At 38.3% G+C, this 21,684-nt stretch overlaps 1 protein-coding gene across 1 annotated transcript in view; it reads left to right on the forward strand.

Annotated features, from left to right (window-relative positions):
- Nucleotides 1-862: 862 nt before the first annotated feature.
- The window catches only part of LOC134789373 (phospholipid-transporting ATPase VD), a 91,704-nt gene continuing 70,882 nt past the window's right edge, over nucleotides 863-21,684 (forward strand). Inside the window, exon 1 of the mRNA XM_063760004.1 lies at nucleotides 863-2,047. Within this exon, the coding sequence (XP_063616074.1) occupies nucleotides 1,248-2,047 (800 nt within the window). The 5' untranslated portion in view covers nucleotides 863-1,247. The remainder of the gene's footprint in view (nucleotides 2,048-21,684) is intronic.

A 21,684-nucleotide genomic window follows, 5' to 3' on the forward strand; every position in this document is an offset into this window, starting at 1 on the left:
GTACGGTTTCCTTCAACTGAAACGTCAATCTGGTTGCTAGCCTTATTTTGTAAACAACTCCGTTGCTAGGCTTATCTTCTGAAATATTTTTGTACGAAAGCTGAATCGTCTTCCTGAAAACACTAAAATCACTAACGTTTACTTTATATGTAGGGCTCCATAACCCGTAAAACGTTACAGGAGGTCTTTGGAGGTTTATTAAAATACTTGAAGGCACTTTTAGTTTGTTAATACATATTTATTATTTAATTTATAACATTAGATATACGACTTGTTATGACGGCTGGTGGAAGTAGTGTCATTTTGACATCCTCAAGTTTGATTTAAATATCATTCAAACTTGAGCTTCTATATTCAAATTAAACGTGTCAAGCCAGTGTCGATTGCATATACATCCTCTTCATACCAACACTAAGCCACATATATAGATGGTCAAGCAAATCTTGTCAGTAGAAAAAGGCGCGAAATTCAAATTTTCTATGAGACGATATCCCTTCGCGCCTACATTTTTCAGATTTGCCGTCTTTTTCTACTGACAAGATCTACTTGACCAACTATAATTCCCAGTTGAATAGGTATTAAAAAAAAATGTTTCCGTTTAAAACATTTGAGTGCCGGGAATTCGCTCGGCGGGTTTTTTGTTTGTAGTCGCTTTCCTCTACAAAACGCCGGAATCGTAGCGCTACGAAAATGTTGACAGGCAGTGAATGTGTTAAATAAAAAAAATTGAAAATTTCAGAAACCTAATACATAAAATTTTATTCTAAATTGTAAATGTAAGTATCGAATCTATCGATATTGTCTCTACACTAGCTTCTGTCATCTGCGCGCAGCCGCATACCCGCTCGCTGGTTGTCGTTGACGTCGTTGTCGTCAGTTGCTTGGCTGTCAGTCAGACGGCTGATTCAAGTTTTGCTAGTTTTCGAGTTCCGTTTCATATTGTTGCACCGTGGCGGTTATTATTGTGTGATTTCATATTCAAACAAACGTTGTGTACGATTGAGAATGAATAAATCTCACTTTTAAATTCGGTTGTAGTGTTCTGTGTTTGTTAGGTTCCTTCGAATGAAAACTAGAGCAATGTGTGAAATTGTAAACAGATGACTTCAATCAAACCATATGTTTCGATACCTGCAGTTGTTTGGGCCCAATCTTATCGAGAGTGCCGGAACGGCCGGTGAAGCGCCCTGAATAGTGGATTTTAATGAGCAGAAAGATAACACCGACCCCATTTCAAATGAATAAAAATGTCAACAGAAGGAAGCGGAGAGACTCCATCGAGCGGTCCGAGCCTGCCTGGAGCGCCGGAGCAAACGTACCTATTCCCAAAGGCGAAAGGGCATTCGAGGTCCATCAGCCATGGAGGAACGCCGATGCTGGCGGGCGCACCAGCGCCGCGGCCGCTCAAATCGGCCCTGCGTGGCCACCAGCGCGCCTTCTCGCAAGGCCAAATCGGCGACGGCCGTGCTGGATCGGGTGCGCAGGGCCACAGTCGCACTGGGTCGCGCACAGACTTTATCCTGCCGCCTGGGCACCGCGCGGATGCGCCAGCGGCGCCACGCACTGGCTCCGTGCGCGCGCACTCGCGGCAGGCCTCGCGCTCCGACTCCATCTACACCCTGCGCCGTACGTCGGTGGTGAGCCCGTGGCGCCGCACATTGTTCTGGCTGATGCGCCGGCAGGCTCCTCAGGTCGACGCGCGTCACATCGCAGTCGTTCCCAACCACCTTGTGCCTGAAAAAACCCCCCCAAAAGAGCACCCAAATGGCCAGCGCTGCAACAACAAAATCAGGACTACTAAATACACTCTGTTGTCATTCCTTCCTAAAAATTTGTTTGAACAGTTTCATAGAGTTGCCAATGTGTACTTTATATTCATAGTGTTGTTGAACTGGGTGCCAGCCCTGAATGCTTTTGGCAAGGAGATTGCCATGTGCCCTGTTGTGTTTGTGCTAACCGTGACTGCCATCAAGGACTTATTTGAAGATCGACGGAGACACCTCTCTGATAAAAGAATCAACAATTCATACTGCAGAGTTTATAAAGTGTGAGTATATTTGAAAATGTTCTTTTTTATTGTGGAGGGGTGATTCCCATTTGTTCTACCCTACTGGACTAACTATATTAACTGAGAATACAGTGTATAGGATAGAAAATAATGTAAAAAAATAATAATTGTGTTATTGATTGCCCCAATGCAAATGTCCTCTTTTAGGATTAAAAAACTGATGAAATTCCAACAGGTACATATCTGGGAATTCCTGGATTTATGGCAGTGTTACACAGAACAAATGAGAGTTACCTGTGGTTTTTTTCTTGTTTCTTATTTTTGAAATAAGTTGCATTAGTTATTTATCATAACTAACTAATGCAACCCACACAACACAACCCACTCCGGCTTCACACGGGCTACACAAAAATCACTCTATTGATAGGTGAAAACTGCATTTTCATGCATTTAGTAGTGTTTGAGTTTATCGTGAACATACAGACAGATAGCTGCAGTGGGGGACTTTGTTTTATAAGGTGTAGTGATATTTTTTTTTACAAAAAATCAATATTTTGTTAATGAAAATATTTTAATTTACAAATATACTAATAATACTCTCTTGAGAAATAGGTATGAACTTAAGTCTCATGAAATAGGTTCTCTTTGGCTTCTATTGGTGTTTAAGCATATAGAGTTAGACCTAGAAAACTGCAGCGATTTTGATAGCACACTGTGTAAGTGTTATTTTGAATGTCATAATTTCATAGTAGTTTGATGTTCAAAATAACACTTTCACAGTCTATGCTATAAAAATCGGTGCAGAGTTATCTTAGTCTAATTCTATGTACATATATATTATATTTGAACAAGTCAATTAGATAGAATAGATTGATAATGGTTCTACTCTTTCCTTGTTAATAAAACAAACAAGTTAAATGCTTACTACCAATAGTAATTATTGTAATTAACTCTCAATGTTATCATACTTTGGCTGGACAAACTAACAATTAGTTCATAACTAAAACTATTAAATTTCTTTTGTGATTATATTACGAGTAGTTAGGGTTGATTGTATTTTATTGGGCATTATCAAAGCAACAGGTACTAAACTGTAGGTAGTATGACTAGTTGACCACTAACTATGTAAAATGCAACTATGTACTCTAGAATCATCCAAACAATGCTACTCCTAGGAATCCTAGGGGAACATTCCCATAGAGCAGTAGGTCCTTAAACTTAGCATCATATATCTTCCATATATTATATATCACTTATATTATACTTATGTATATTACCCAATTGAAACACTTTATTCTGAGTTTCATGAGGGTCATCCATTCATTACGTCACACATTGAGGGGGAGGGAGGAATCAAGAAAATGTGACATGTTGTGACAAGGGTAAGGGGGAGTCACAAACTTTGTGACGTCACTTTAACTTCAGCTATAACCGAAAATTGTTATTATTTTTTGTATTTGCTGTACCTACAGATAAATAACTAGTTCTTGCAATGATAAATTGTTTCTATTCGTAGAATTTAAATTCCTAATCGGTTTCGGGTCATAAAGTTTCTAATATTGCTGTTATTAAAGATCTTTTTATTAAAATAACAGGCACTTCATTCGAGCTGCTGATTTCGTTGAAAACTATATTGCCAAATATGTGACGTCACACCAAGGGGGAGGGGGGTTGCCAAATGTGACCAGGTGTGACAAGGGGGGAGGGCTCAAATCATGAAATTCACGTGATGTAATTTATGGATGACTCCTTCAATATGACAAGACTGACATAATGTTTGCCCACTTACATGTCTTAATACACACTTGATCAAATCTTGCTTAAGTATTCTCTAGGACAGTGAACCTTATTACTGTAAACAAGTAAATTCACACCTACACCATTTTGTAGGTAGGTACTTCAGTACCTGTAATGACATCATTCTTAATGAAACATGCAAGGCAATACATTTCATTTATACTGTACTTAATATTAATATTAAATTAAAAATGACCAGTACCTAATTATCTTTTTTGTCACACTACCTACCAAAATTTAGATCAAGATTGCTAACTAAGAATTAGTGGCAGAATGTAAACTACTACCTAATAGGCCCACCAGATTAGTCACAAATAGGCACAGCAAATAGGTATCTGGGATAACGAGCTTTGCTCGGAAAACATAAAATCTCAAAAATGCGCGTTTTCCCAGAGATAAGACCTAGCTAGATCGATTTATCGCCCCCGAAAACCCCTATATAGCAAATTTCATCGAAATAGAGCCATTTCCGAGATCCCTGAAATATATATATATACATATATATAAATAAACAAGAATTGCTCGTTTAAAAGTATTAGATAATTTGACTGTGATGTGACTCCAAGATTCAGCATTCTCAGCAGCTACTTTAATCTTTTCGCCGCCATTGACTTGATATAAAGTCAGTACTTTTCGTGCCCCACACGCCACCATCTGATATGTAATGGCTCCTCTACACGATGGGCCAACGCCGGCCACTCCAAGGGACGCAGCCATGTGGTAGAATGAGATAGCAATATCAATTGCTCCCTCTAACGCATAAATGCGTCCCTTGGAGTGGCCGGCGCTGGCCCATTGTGTAGAGGAGCCATTATACTTACGCGTTGTTTACGTGCAATTTGTGGCATGGCGTTGATTACAATTTATTACTTAAATTTAAATATGGTTTAAATTTCAAATCGATACGACTCCATGCATTACCGAGATAAAGGGTCTTGGCAGACAGACGGACGGATAACAAAGTGATCCTATAGGTAAGGGTTCCGTTTTTTCCTTTTGAGGTACGAAACCCTACAAACAAACTTAAAAAAAAATGTGATTGAGAACAGCTGTTTTATGCTGTGCGATTTCTTAAATTGATCGCTATTGTAGGTAGGTAGTTTCCACATTTACAGTAAAATTCTACTTTGGCAAGTTGTGCTGTAAGTAGTAATAATTTTTCAACCTGCAACATAAATACATAAATTTTATTAGTTTTTGCCTGCGCCAAATGCCTATAATAGCAGTGTCCTAACAACTAGCTAGCACATAGCAATCACAATGCGGTAATAATTTTTGCATAGGCAATGCAGATTTGCTTTGCACAAGGCTTCGCTCGTACTAACGTTTGCTATTAGAAGAGCCCTGATGACGCAGTCAGTTCGACACGAAGGCAATTTCCTCGGAGTGGCTTCTGGTACACGCCATCCCCGCCAGTAGCACGCCCCGTAAAGTCATAAACAATACTCCATGAATTATGAATTTATCATGTGATTCGCCGGCATGCTGCTGAGAGTATCGTTGAATTTCTTATGTTGTTTGCTCCAACCTTTCAGCCCCTTGTAAGCCACGTGGGAATCCCTAATCGCGTTAGCGTGCGTAGGTACCTACGTGCCGGCTTATAATGTATCTATAGAGGTATACCTGTTTATGTACATGTTACAAAATCAAGGCAGCTCCCAAATGTCAGTGTCAAGTTTCAAGGTTCTGTTCTGGCGGCTGTCCTCGTTAAGCATATCTTGATCCCCTTAATCATATAGGTATATGTCTACTATTTCCGATAAAACATTTTTATTTTAATGTTGTTAATTTTTTTCACATATTTACATACAGTTGGTTCTAAAAGCATTATTGATTTCTTTTCTGCTACTAAAAAAACTCTAAATAAACGGTTGTCAAAAAAACCTTTTTTTTAATGGGGTTAACTTTTTGACGGAACTTCACAATAAAGTAAGGGTCAGCCTGAATATTGCGCTGTATTCTAGCTAACTCGGCTCGTCTACCGCGGTAGACGCCTCGGACCAGCTATCACGATGCCTGTAATATATTCTGACCCTGAAACACTGAAATCCAGTGAAACATTACATGGAAAGTTGTGTCCTGAGTAATATTTGAAAAGATGCAGGTGGTAAGCGATCGATAGACATGAAGAATTCCTCACATGTGGCTGAACCACTGCTTTCGGCGGTCGAGGCTGTTAGTAAAGTTCGGGTCATGGGTTGTCAATCAGCATTCACTTCTTTAATATACCTACGTATAGCTACCAAAATATATGTAAAGAGCCAGCCCTAGCATACGTCAGTAATCATCTGACTGCATAAATGATATTTTTTAGGAAACTAGAAGAGCTGCAACCGTATCCCGAAAGAGCCGCATGCGGCTCGCGGACCGCGGCTTGCCGGCTCGTGGAATAGACAAAGTGAATAAACTAAGGTTGTCGTGTAGATATAGAGGCAGTTTCATTAGTGTCGATCATATCTTAGGTACCTATTACAAGTAGGTGTGTAATACTTAATTGCTAGAAACCGCGCTTCACTTAATCTATTGGCATTGCATGGCACGACTCGTTTTTGCATTACCATAAAAGTTGCCAGTGTTTAAGTATCTAACAAGTTGACAATATTCATCAATACTAAACAAATAAGTTAGAAGTTTCTTTTCATAAAATAATTTTCATTTCAAACCTAAATCTCTAAACATAATAGTAGGCTCGGTACTCTCGGTAGGTATAGTTATAGAAACGCTGGTATAAGAACCCCGAACCCCGGCTCGTACCAATGAGTTTTTCGGAACTTATGTACGATATTATTATTTGATATTTACCAGTCGCTTTTCGGTGAAGGAAAACATCGCGAGGAAACCGGACTAATTCCAATAGATCTAGTTCTCCCTCCGGGTTGGAAGCTGAGATATCAGTCGCATTCGTAAAAACTAGCGCCTACGCCAAATCTTGGGATTAGTTGCAAAGGGACCCCAGGCTCCCATGAGCCTTGGCGAAAAAGCCGGGACAAACGCGAGGAAGAAGATGAGAAAACAGTAGGTTTGGCGAAATGGCGATATGTATGGTGTTAATAATATGCCTATTAGAGCCCATGATCTAAACATCCGTCATAAGTAAAAACAAATCTCTTTGTCTGTGCCTATTGAACGGATATCTAATGCAATGTGTAACGAAACCCATTACAACGATCAGTGATTGCGGGGCCATGAATATTGAATGATGGTAGTATATCTGTTCACAGAACACTGCTGATCATTATTACTTGACCTCTAAACCAGTAATATTTGCGGATATATACAGACCAGAGTTATACTGGAAAGCTTACGGATGGTCTGTAAGCGATGGGTGCAGCAACCCTGAAGTGGGTCAACCCCCGGTCAAGGTCCTGGGTTAGGGACTGACACGACAATGGGAATTAAACATTTAATGTGGTTGTCACTCTGCTTAAGGCTGATTATGTGTGATCCGGGGAGTGCCGCCCGCGTTGGTTTAATTTTGTGCCTGCTGTATGTGCACTCTGTTATGTTTCTCTTCAATTCGTTAATACTGAGCAAACATCTAACACTCGTATTAACAAGTACGTGACAATAAGTAAGGATTTATCAAGATCGTAACATCACGCCTATTGAGAAACCGAAATATAACTGAATTTTATAGCTTATTGTTGAACGATATTTCCTTATAGTTAAAGGTTATTCATTCCTAATTTCGCTGTCCGTCCGTCCGTCCGTCCGTCCGTCCGTCCGTCTGTCACCAGGCTGTATCTCGTGATCTGTGATAGCTATACAGCTGAAATTTTCACAGATGATGTATTTCTGTTGCCGCTATAACAACAAATACTAAAAACAGAATAAAATAAAGATTTGAGTGGGGCCCCCATACAACAAACGTGATTTTTGTCCGAAGTTAAGCAACGTCGGGCGGGGTCAGTACTTGGATGGGTGACCGTTTTTATAGATAATGGTACGGAATCCTTCGTGTGCGAGTCCGACTCGCACTTGCCCGGTTTTTTAATGAACGCCTCTTATATAATTTATTGCTACCTAAAGCAGTTACCTACTCGTAATCAATGGAGAAAGGGGCTATTCATAAATTACGTCATTTCAAATTAGGGGGGGGGGGTCTGGACATCGGATGACGGTAGCATGATGTAGGAGGAAACGGGGTCATTCGAAGCATGATTTTTGGATGATTTTAGGGGGGGGGGGGTCAAAAATCGACAAAAATCGATGACGTAATTTATGGACAGCCCCAAACGAACGTCTACGTCTGTCTTATTTCGGGTTCTCACAGCATTAATTTTGTGAGTAGTACCGGCTAGGCTTCTATTTATTTGTTTATGCACGTGAGACGTGAGCTGTCGTGACCTTAGAGGATATAACCAACGGAGACGACATGTCTAAAATTTTCGGTACAAAATAGTCTGCCGTTTTTTGCGGGGGAGGGGCACATCAAATGTATAGGTACGTCATGTCAAATAAACGTCAGTCCATACATATGGTTGACATGTGGTTGACCATTGGCCGCCTATTTTCGACAGAGGGCGCCCGTTTACGCCCGTTAATGGCGGCTCCATTGTTAATTACTCCGAGGTCGTGACAGACGTTTAGTACTGCTTTGATTGGAGTCTGTCAGAATGTGAATCTTGAGTGTTGCGAGGTTTGCCACCGAGTGAAATACAACATTTTTCACCACACCAACGCGTGACAAATACTAACTACTTATATACATACCATCATGTTTTTATTAATACTAACTATACAAGAAACGGAATTCAATAAAAACACGGTGTATAAAATCAAACCAAATCAAATCCAAATTAACGTTATTAAATATTTATCATTCAAAATCATCAACTACTTACAAGTCAATTTTATCAGCCACCATAAGGAAACAAAATTGCATGAAATTACTTTGCCACTCTTGTGGATAAAATGCAACTTTATTACCTACTAGTTTTTGAACAATCTTTATGAGCTTAATTGTTCAGACTGGTTGGACCACTACTTGTATAACATATTATATGTGTACCTATACAGGATGGAACATTTCGAGAGACTGAGCTGAAAGGATAGGGTTATCTAAGTGATCTACAATTGAGTTATTATAATCGTAAAGCTGGATTTAATAGTAAAACAAAATCATTAAAATGAAATATTTTTACATCAGTGACAACCCTATAAAGTTATTTACATTTTAAATTGACATATGTCATGTCATTCAATAGGATCTACTTGCTAGGGTTGAAACATACAGATTTTCGCACTAATGTTTAACAAACTGTATCTCAAAAACGGTTCGAAATATTAACGTGATTAAAAGTGAAAAATAAAGTACGTAGCCTTAACAATTCCCAGTTTGCGTAAAAGTCCTTCGTTCTGTTCCACCCGATATATATAGGTACTTCTTGGGATTCTCGGGACGGATTGTCGAAACAAAACTGAATAGGTATATAATCCAGTGAAAAATGATACTGCAATATATGAATAATTGAACACTATCACAGAATATTTACCCTACGATTGCCGGGACTCTCTAAGGTTTTATTATTCTAAGTCAGCGCTACGTTTGCCCAAACGTTAATATACGAGTACAATAAACTACTTGTCCTATATTGTATAACGTTACAAAACTTACAATAGAACGTTATGGCAAAAGGTAGTGTGAATGCCATTCTGTTTTTGAATATTGTATGCTTTGTTAATAACTTAATTATTAACCGTAGTTAACTCCGCCGTCAAAACCAGAATGCGTGCTAATGACATAACACGTAATGAGTTTCTAGACTATATAGAAACTTGGATTATATATCTCTCTTATCGCCGCGATCAAACACGGCTCTTTGGCGAGGAACTAATATGCTTATCGTTATATAAGTTATAGTATTTCGTAACCGTTTTTAATATAATATTATTATGTGTTGCATAAATGCATGATAATTTTATGACTTTATTCATAGTATTTACGTAAAAATGGAGCCCACCTCTCAAATGGCGAGTCGCGTGAGCAGCCTTTGGCGAAATTCCGTGCTCTCTACTGGTTACATCTCTTCATAATCAAATAAACTTACCGTGGCTATTTTAAGTTTTGTTATATAGTCCGGTGGCCGGCTGCATGAAACAAACCTCATCAAAAAATAGAATATACCTACCCTGTAGAGGTACCTGACATTTAGTAGCTTCCAACGCACTTGGTCGGCCTAGGCTTAACCTGGCAGATTTTGTACAAATGGCAAAAACGTTGGACAAAAATTCATCAAAAAAAACCTCATCGAAAAATAGAATGAAACTTGTATGGTAGTATACCTGACCTTGAGGACAGTAAAAAAAAAGTGGTCGGCCTCACCTTAGCCTGGCAGTTTTTGCAGTCCGACCAGATTTATTGGGTCACGTGAGAGCTACAATTTACCTCATCGAAAAATAGAATGAAACAAACGGATTATAATAGCTAAAATAAGCCTGTTGACGTATGTCTTGGTCGGCCTCACCTTAACCTGGCAGTTTTTGCAGTCCGACCAAATTTATAAAAAAATCATCAAAAATTTTTTATCGAAAAATCGTATGAAACTGGTATGGTACGATGGCTGCCTTTGAGGACAGTAAAAAAAAAGTGGTCGGCCAAATCCTGTGTTGGCAGGTTCCTGTGTCCGACCAATTTTGTGGTACCACGTGAGAGCTACAATTTTACCTCATCGAAAAATAGAATGAAACAAACGGATTATAATAGCTAAAATAAGCCTCTTGACGTATGTCTTGGTCGGCCTCACCTTAACCTGGCAGTTTTTGCAGTCCGACCAAATTTATAAAAAAAACATCAAAAAATTTTTATCGAAAAATCGTATGAAACTTGTATGGTACGATAGCTGCCTTTGAGGACAGTAAAAAAAAAGTGGTTGGCCAAATCCTGTGTTGGCAGGTTCCTGTGTCCGACCAATTTTGTGGTACCACGTGAGAGCTACAATTTTACCTCATCGAAAAATAGAATGAAACAAACGGATTATAATAGCTAAAATAAGCCTGTTGACGTATGTCTTGGTCGTAGCGATTGCAAATCCGTGAACATTTTTCAAATCCGGATTTACGGATTTTGGTTTGACCGAAATCCGAAGTTCGGATTCAATCCGGATTTTAAGAAAGGAATATGTGGCATAAAGGCAAAGTGAAACAAACAATCAAATTAAGTTGTTTTTATTAAAAATAAAAAAACAGAATGCGTACACTGCTACGCCAATAACAAAATCTTTAAAAAACAATAAAAACAAAATACATACGTACACTCCCAAGTAACAAAAGGTTCTATAACTAAGGCATTTTATCACCAAACAGTGATATAGTAGGCCTATAATGGTAACCATTGTGACTGCTTGTACTATAAAGGTTTTTAACAAAGCGTTTTGTTTCTATAAGATTAAAGACCTTTTAAGTACTATAATTTAGCTCTTAGAACGCTTATAGGATCATACAAAAGAATCTTTAAAGTGCTGCACTGTAATAGACATGCAAAAAGCGATTATGGTACTATTTAATACTATAGACGACTTTACGGATGCTTTTATGTACCTATTTTGCACTAATAATGCGTCAAAGTAACTTTTATAGTACTAGTATTGTAGCAGTATCGTAAACACCATTAGAGGATCAATCTGCACTATAAAAGGACATTGCACGACCATTACGTAACGTTTTAGCTTTTTAAAAGCTCTCTTAACATCGCTATAAGGCTAGAAGAGTTCTCTAAAAGTCATGAAAGTTTTTCTATAGTGCTATATAGTACCATAAAAGTTACCTGGTACGTTGCTAAATGAAAATTATGAGAGCGCATTGTCAAATTTGAAATCAGCATAATGATACTATCGATACAATTATTTTCGCATAGTAACGGTCCACAAATGCTTTTTAGTACATCCTTTTTATTACCTAAATACAAATGTCACTTTAAGAAACAATGGCGAATGAACTTATTTAATATTTTAGGCACCCACGACGCAAGTATGATAAAAAAGATCACTGGAATCGTTTACGGTGCAAAATAGCACTATAAACATGTTTCATTGGTTACTTTTATAATTCCAAATTGCGACATAAACGTTGCAGACAGCACTATTTTAGTACTAAAGAGCGTTTCTCGTCACTTTTACATTTCAACCATAGAGCTGATTTATCACCGTGAGAGCCTTTATGTAATGTTTAAGAAATAAATCAGTGATAAAACTAGGGCCTATCTGGGGTTTTGTAAACGTTTACAACACCATTTTCAATGAACCACGCCATGAATGTACAAGAAGGGCTACAGTACGGGAGGAATGGCGACGGATTGTGAAGCTTGCCACCGGCCCTGACATGACGACCACGACCACTCTGACAAGAGTGTGACGACAAAGAAGAAGACAACACCATTATAGTGCTAATCATGAACACTAATTAGCACGCTCCAGAACGTTCTCAGGACTTTTATAGTACCAAATTTTGTTACTTGAGCTGCTACGCCAATAAAAAAAGCGGACGCGGGGCAAGCATACAGGTGCGAGCGAGTGCGCGACGCGCAATGCCCGGCTGGCAATAGCTCTCCCGCGTTACCGCTTCATGTGCACCACTTTTTATTTCGCATTAGCATTAATTTTGAGCAAATTAGTACTGGTGGGAAAAAATCCGAAAAACCGGTTTTTTCTTCTCAAAATCCGAATTTTAAAACGGATTTTCAAACGCTCCGAAATCCGGATTTTTGAACTTCGAATAATCCGGATTGCAATCACTACTTGGTCGGCCTCACCTTAGCCAGGCAGTTTTTGCAGTCCGACCACATTTATAAAGAATAATAATTTCTATATTGAAAATATGGTTTCTTCGCAGCTTGAACTTAACTTTATAATGCTAACTGAGAAACGTCATAAGTAAATGAGTCCATGGAGGTCTTAGAGGACTTTAAAAAAAAAAGAAAACATTCAGTTCAAATTTTATTCATAAATCTATCTAATATCTAAATAACGTTTTCTAACTACTGACGTGGTTTCAGAGTAACACTTACGTTGAGATGATGTCTCACAGATGTCAAAAATAAAAAGGTTTTCATCGATTTTTGATAAGTTTTGAATCGTATATCCTACTTTTCCACTACAGATAGAATGAGGAGGCATAACTGACATTTTATCACGCCAGGTGGCGCCTCCATAGTGGAGTTGCTGTCACTGTCAAATCACATACATTGTTTCCAATAAATTGTAAACATTCTCCTTTTTTAACCGACTTCCAAATCCCAAAGGAGGAGGTTATCAATTCGGTTGTATGTTTTTTTTTCTCCACAATACTGCAATAGTGTGCGACAAATTGTGGAAATATACCTATAGGATCTCCCTTTTTTCCCAAGGACCCAATATGCATAAATCGGTGAGAAAAAGCTTTGAGTACCAAAAACTAAGGCAAATGACAAAGACCGTTTGTGTAGGCTGCATTTTAAGGAAGATAAATATTTTGGAAAGAGTAAATACACAGGTAAGCTAAGTTTTAACGAAGTAGTACATAATTTAGGGCATAATGGCTTGGCCACACATGTTGTATTCCATACGCATCATGACTTTGTGTACCTATCTGATGGGCGGGCGTATATGAAACGCCTTCTTGTACATGCAGGTGATCCAGGTATACACCAAAGCTTAGTTTTCAATCGAACACTTGTAATATAAAAGGAAAAACTGCACGTGAGCCTTCCAAAATTTTAATAAACGGTAAAATACACAAGATAACCTCACATATATTAAGTGATTATCTTTGCATCAAATCAGCCTTTTTTCCATCAACTGTAGCATTTCTCCTTCAAAGCTCGGTTTGTAGAAAAGAAATTCCCACCTTTTACCAGTGGTAACTACTGGGAATAAAAATTCCCAGTAGGTACCACCAAACCGAGTTGGTGGTAACTACTAGGAATTTTTTTTCCCAGTAGTTACCACTGGTAAAAGGTGGGAAAATAATTCCCAGTAGTTACCACTGATAAGAACTTGGTGGTAACTAGTGGGAATAACCCTTTTATTGTTAATAATTACTGTTAATCATAATCATCTTCGGAGTCGAAGTCTGACGAACTTTCCCCAGACTCCGACTTATCTATTGTTATTTCTTCGACTCGCAAAGGCGTTATGTGTCCTTCAAACCATTTGATCTTATACATTTCATCTCTTAATGTCCAGCCACAATGTGTTGTATCAAATTTGATGCAAGTGGATTCTGCCGCACACTGCCACATTGAATTTATGAAAGCCGTCCGTAACAAGCCATACGTCAACAGGTTTATTTTAGCTATTATAATCCGTTTTTTTTTCATCCTATTTTCGATGAGGTAAATTGTAGCTGTCACGTGGTACCACAAATTTGGTCGGACTGCAAAAACTGCCAGGCTACGGTGAGGCCGACCAAGCCATACGTCAACAGGTTTATTTTAGGTATTATAATCCGTTTGTTACATTCTATTTTTCGATGAGGTAAATTGTAGCTCTCACGTGGTACGTGGTACCACAAAATTGGACGGACACAGGAACCTGCCAACACAGGATTTGGCCGACCACTTTTTTTTTACTGTCCTCAAAGGCAGCTATCGTACTATACAAGTTTCATACGATTTTTGTATAAAAAATTTTTGATGATTTTTTTATAAATTTGGTCGGACTGCAAAAACTGCCAGGTTAAGGTGGGGCCGACCAAGACATACGTCAACAGGCTTATTTTAGCTATTATAATCCGTTTGTTTCATTCTATTTTTCGATGAGGTAAATTGTAGCTCTCACGTGGTACCACAAAATTGGTCGGACACAGGAACCTGCCAACACAGGATTTGGCCAACCACTTTTTTTTGCTGTCCTCAAAGGCAGCTATCGTACCATACAAGTTTCATACGATTTTTCGATAAAAAATTTTTGATGTTTTTTTTATAAATTTGGTCGGACTGCAAAAACTGCCAGGTTAAGGTGAGGCCGACCAAGACATACGTCAACAGGCTTATTTTAGCTATTATAATCCGTTTGTTTCATTCTATTTTTCGATGAGGTAAAATTGTAGCTCTCACGTGGTACCACAAAATTGGCCGGACACAGGAACCTGCCAACACAGGATTTGGCCGACCACTTTTTTTTTACTGTCCTCAAAGGCAGCCATCGTACCATACCAGTTTCATACGATTTTTCGATAAAAATTTTTTGATGATTTTTTTATAAATTTGGTCGGACTGCAAAAACTGCCAGGTTAAGGTGAGGCCGACCAAGACATACGTCAACAGGCTTATTTTAGCTATTATAATCCGTTTGTTTCATTCTATTTTTCGATGAGGTAAATTGTAGCTCTCACGTGGTACCACAAAATTGGTCGGACACAGGAACCTGCCAACACAGGATTTGGCCAACCACTTTTTTTTTACTGTCCTCAAAGGCAGCCATCGTTCCATACAAGTTTCATACGATTTTTCGATAAAATTTTTTTGATGTTTTTTTTATAAATTTGGTCGGACTGCAAAAACTGCCAGGTTAAGGTGAGGCCGACCAAGACATACGTCAACAGGCTTATTTTAGCTATTATAATCCGTTTGTTTCATTCTATTTTTCGATGAGGTAAAATTGTAGCTCTCACGTGGTACCACAAAATTGGTCGGACACAGGAACCTGCCAACACAGGATTTGGCCGACCACTTTTTTTTTACTGTCCTCAAAGGCAGCCATCGTACCATACCAGTTTCATACGATTTTTCGATAAAAAATTTTTGATGATTTTTTTATAAATTTGGTCGGACTGCAAAAACTGCCAGGTTAAGGTGAGGCCGACCAAGACATATGTCAACAGGCTTATTTTAGCTATTATAATCCGTTTGTTTCATTCTATTTTTCGATGAGGTAAATTGTAGCTCTCACGTGACCCAATAAATCTGGTCGGACTGCAAAAACTGCCAGGCTAAGGTGAGGCCGACCAATTTTTTTTTACTGTCCTCAAGGTCAGGTATCCTACCATACAAGTTTCATTCTATTTTTCGATGAGGTTTTTTTTGATGAATTTTTGTCCAACGTTTTTGCCATTTGTACAAAATCTGCCAGGTTAAGCCTAGGCCGACCAAGTGCGTTGGAAGCTACTAAATGTCAGGTACCTCTACAGGGTAGGTATATTCTATTTTTTGATGAGGTTTGTTTCATGCAGCCGGCCACCGGACTAATAGTTTTATTATGATACGATATTCGGGTAGTTATAACATTTTTTGATTAACCAACCAAATACATAACCACCTGGATCTGTTACTGAACGAACTGACTTTAACCTACATTATTTGATCATGTAATGTTTTCATCTACCCTCAACTGGCTTATGAAGCCATTTGAGGGTAGATTTTGTTTACTCTTTTTAAATACCTAAAGATACAGAGTATAGGTGCATCACTGTGCTAAATGTTTCGTCCTGACCGTTGTCATTAGAAACTAGTCCAAGATGACATTGAAATTCGAATATTTAGGTATGTTGCATTTTATTTAACACCTCACTCCTCAATCTCACCTCATCTCATTCCTAAGTTCATATTATATTGACGATTGAGGAAGTAATAAAAGTAAAGTTCCTTAAGCACTTTTGAAGCTAATAATTGTAAAAACTTACCTGTTAATAAAATTACTTATTTTTTTCTTTGCTTGATCAATCATTGAAACTATTCCTATAATTGTCAATTAACTTTCAGTTTATTACGCATCGCGTCGTTATCGCGTTATATTCAACTGTTAATTAAACGGTTGCTTTAATCATCGCAATTAAAAGTGGAACGGATACAATGAGACAATTATGTGATGAACTGAAGCCTGGGGATTAGAGGGATTATGTTTATACGAGAGCTTGTTTGAACTCGTCAGTGTCATAGATTTTTAATAACAACTCTTAAGGGGCCCACTGATTAACAGTCCGCCGGACGGTATCGGCCTGTCAGTTAGAACAAAATTTTGACAGTTCCGAACAACTGACAGGCCGATACCGTCCGGCGGACTGTTAATCAGTGGGCCCCTTTAGAGTCTGTTCGGTAAAAGAAGAGTCGTGGAATGTATTGGGCCCATAAATTAAACGACTCTTCTCTTTCCGCACAGACTCTATTACGAGTATATGGTCACCTGTCCGCAACTATTGTATCAACTAGGCGAGTAGTTGGCACGAGTTTTATTTACTTACTTAACGCGCCCTAATGCTCAACTTCTCGGAGGTATTAATCACATTTACCGATTCCTTTTTTTTATAGCCCGTGTAGTGACAAGCCAAAATGTGGTTATATACGAAAGAGCCCATTTCGCTTTACTATTTTAGAATTCAATGTATGGAGCAGATGGAAACATATTTTTAAAACTGGTTTAAAAAAAACCTTCCTCCAACATTCGCTTCGCTTACAACATTTTATCGTGGCCATCAGTTACATTGAAGAGAGCATTCAGATTTCCCAATGAAAATCTTAAAAACATATTACTGCGTCTGCGTGCGTAGGCTTGTTTCAAGTAGGTAGATATTTATTGATGAATCGAAAATAGATATTAATTGTTTTTTTTTTCGTATACATGTCGAAATTAGACGAGGAATTTTGAAGGCGAACTATGCATTGATTGTACATATCAATAACAAAACAAAAAAGTAGTTAAAAACGAAGACCTTAGCTATAGTTAAAGATCCCGATGTCCAACTAGTTTCCATATAAGCTTTGTTCATGCACCTACACAACCAAGGCTAGCCGATAAAACTTGGCCAAGAAGTGCAAGTCGCATTTTATTAATCCGAGTCATAGTCATGTCATTTCATTCAACCTACACGATTTTAAATCACTAATCTAAATTCGCAATGAAGTCGAGAGAAAGCGGCTATGCCTTTACTTTCTTTACAAAAATGGTCTTTTTGCTTCTTTATACACATTTAACATAAATGTCTTAACTACGGTTGAAGGATATTTGTGCGAAATCAGTATTCACGCTGTTTTTATATCACAGCACTAAAAAGACAGACGATTGCCCAATTTATTACGCGATCTATGTGTTTATTGCGGAAAAGCGATGTGCTTGTGTGTGATGTGATTGTGATGTGACGAGTGTCTGATGACTCCTCTACACGATGGGCCAGCGCCGGCCACTCCAAGGGACGCAGCCATGCGGTAGAATGAGATAGCAATATCACTTGCTCCCTCTAACGCAGCGGTCGGCAACAGGCGGCCCGCGGGCCGCATTCGGCCCGCGAACCTCTCGCTTGCGGCCCGCGAGCCTCCCTGGCTATTTTGTATGTAACATTGACAAACGACAATGTCTGATAAAGTCACAAATATTACCAAAGTGCGGCCCGCATCAACTTCGTTAACTACTATGTGGCCCTTGGCTGCTAAAAGGTTGCCGACCGCTGCTCTAACGCATAAATGCGTCCCTTGGAGTGGCCGGCGCTGGCCCATCGTGTAGAGGAGCCATGATACTGCGATCCAACTATTCTAAGATTTTTTTTACAATTGACCCATGTGACTTTATATTCCGGAATATGCGTCTCAGTAGGCTTCAAGCCAAAATTACTGTTCAAATCATATGGACTTGTAATATTCAAATCACCACAAAAATAGTGTTGTAGCGTACGTAGGTGCTCCACGACTAGCGCAGTGCGTCAGCCTTGCTGACACTTGTGCAAACTTATTCTCCAGTTTTTGCTCAATATAATCTTAAACTAGTTAAGAATTATGGTTAAGAATCGAAAACTTCCTTTGTTTAACGCTCTTTTTTCTCTCTCTTCAGATCAGATCAGGCATAACTACAAAAAAATAAATATTCAAAAAACAATGGTTAATGAGCATTGATTCATGGTTATGAATTTCACATAAAGGAAAAACGAATTACCTTCAATAAGTTGGATGTAAAAATATAAATGACAACAAATTACTGAAATCAACAATCTAAATACCTATAGTGGAACTGGTGTTTGACAGCAACTTGACCTGAAAATGTCATATGCTGCACAGCACAAAGCTAAATGCCAGATAGTACTAGCTAACATCTTATCATTCATACGTACATTCTAGTCTGTGATATGGCATAATTTTCTGTGGAAGTTCCACTGACTGCTTTTTGGCTTTCGAAGCTCCGAAAAAATGTCTTAGAGCGACTCGTCTTTCTCTGCCGATAGTATCATGTCTTTGTTCATTAAAAATATTAATACGGATTAGTACATACATACATATAATCACGCTTATTTCCCGGAGGGGTAGGCAGAGACTAATACGGATTTCCACTTGCTACGATCCTGACATAATTAGTAGTTTCTGTTAAAAGCCAATAGCCAATAGAGGGTTTGTGTTCACTATTAAAAACTACTCGCTTGTCAAAAAGTAATCGATTACTTACGGAACCCATGGACAATTATGTGGCTTTCCATCACGGAAAGGTCCTTATGCTTCAAGTGCAATAATGTCCTTTTAATCTGAAATTTCAACAACTATGATAAAAAAGTCCTTATTGCACATGTAGGGATTGTAGGGCTGCCATCCATCCGGGTTTCCCCGGATTTGTCCTTGTTTGGAGGCCGTCCGGGGGGTTTTCCAAAAGTTTAAGGGGAATATCCGGACACTTTTTATGGGAGGAAATACCTTATTGAATTTAATTAATTATTGTGTACAAAGTAGGTAAAAACCGTATATAACATAACACGTCCGGGAAAACCGGGAAAAAATACGATTTACGCCAAATGTCCGGGTTTTTAAAGTCTTTGTCCGGGTTCGGCGAATATAGAGATAGCAGACATGAAGCATAAGGACCCTTCTCTGATGGAAAGCCACGTATCGCTTTTTCTTCTACAGGCGTTTTCTATTTTTAGCTGACGGAACGGAAAAATAAAAATCACTGATAAATAATGAATTTCCTAAGAATACCGTTACCGTCCTGCGTTTCACTATATAGGAAGATTGAGTCGGACCCGAGGGCCTGGCATTGAAAAGACCCGCATATCCCGCATTGTAAATTTTAGACATACGAAAGTCATCCAGCTATCTGTATTTCCAATCAACACATTCTCACCACAGTCCCGAATCGATTTTTGAATAAAAGCTAAGTGACTCGCAGAATATACAAGAGAGTGTTGACGGCATGTGATTGGTGTTTGCCCGAAGCCCTACTAATGAAACTTCTAATTGCATGTTTCACATTGGCCTTGGCTGAACGACCTTCTGCGGCAAACCATTCGAAGGACATTGGCATTTAGAAAATATTTGTTCACCAACGTCACTTTTCTCGGAAACTCTTCAGCAGGACAAACAATGTAAAATCGGCGTCGTTTCATCGTCTGTTGACCTTGTTTTGCAGCCCTGCTGACTTTCCTATCTATCGTACTATATAGATAGGTAAAAGAAAAGTATACCATTTCTATACAATATTCAAAAGTATACAATATTCGAGTAACAGGGACATTTTCTGACTTTGGATTCGTGGTAACCCCGTGGTCTTAATGAAATTGGCCATATTACGCAAAAAAAAACTTAATTTGAAACTAGTAAAAATGTTGTATTCATATTTGCATGTGTGTAAATGTGTAATGAATACTCAATTTATTTATGTCTCAACTAAACAAGTGTCTTTTCATTTAGCTTACTGTACTACTAAAATAGGTACATGGCTAAATTGGCTAGCCGTTTGGTTTGACATTATTTTATTAATTTTATTATTCTTCATATGAGAATCTCAAATATATTTATTTATTTATTTATTTTTTCTTCATATTAATTTCCTTAGTTTTAAATGTTGTGCTGTATGGTGTAATTTTGCCCGATATGGATTCGGCGAATTTATAACTTATTGATAGGCATTTGAGGAAAATATCCTTCTTTATGTAATGAGTCATACTCATTCAAGTTGCTCAACTATTTTAGGTATTTTTGGTCGTCAATTCATCCTTTTTGATTTAAGCTATACATTTGTTTTCTTAGAATAGTTTTACTGAAATTTCAGCACAAGTTTTATTTAACAATAAAACTGGTATTGGTCCATTTTGTCCAATTAACATTAATATTTCAACCCCTCATGTGTGGTATTCTAGCATTAGGTAATTAACTTTTTACAGACTACCGCAGACTACGTAAATGCAAAATAGCAATCACAGAAAATCAGCCTTTTAATAAACAATAGTAGTTTGTGTTACAAGGGATCAAAATGATATATTTCCGTCAAGAGCGTACATTGAATCCTGAATGAAGCGATGGATTCTAAAGTAGAATCCCGAGCGTAGTGAGGGATTCAAGTGTTAACACCCAAGACGAAATAATTTTGATACCGTGTGACACATACTGCTGTTCACATCAACTATGAGGAAATTGTTATGTTCCAAAATATGTATTATATGACCAAAAAAAAAAGTATGCAAGAAAGGAAAAATCGTGTCCTAGAACAGAAAAGTACAACTTAATTTGATCCCTCCTTGCAGGGAAGAAAAGTGCCATTTTGATCCCTCCTAGCGGGGAAGAGAAAGCCCTTTTTCGAATAGGTGATGTGAAAAATATAATCCATAAATGCGTCGACGACAATGTTCCTAGCAATCGTCAAGTTATCAAGATATATTTTGGTATATCTGCGGATAATAAAAGTGTTCTACTAGTCGTCCGCGGATATGATGAACATATAGAGATGCTACCGATACATACTGCTAAGATGATAGTGCTAGTTTTAATGTACAATGCCGCCATAAAGTCCTTGTATCATTAACGAACTATCAAGCAAATAAGAACTACACCTTGCAAATATTCGGCCAGAACACAAACAGGTTTGTTAGAGAAGAGCTGCCATTTCCTTATATGGAGTAATGCCGCGTCATTCATATGTAAACTATGTATATATTGTTAATTGAAGCTGACTTAAAGCGCTAATTGTTAGCTACTCGCTGCCTTCTGCTAATCA

Source organism: Cydia splendana, chromosome 3 (genome assembly GCF_910591565.1).
Source record: "Cydia splendana chromosome 3, ilCydSple1.2, whole genome shotgun sequence".
NCBI lineage: Eukaryota > Metazoa > Arthropoda > Insecta > Lepidoptera > Tortricidae > Cydia > Cydia splendana.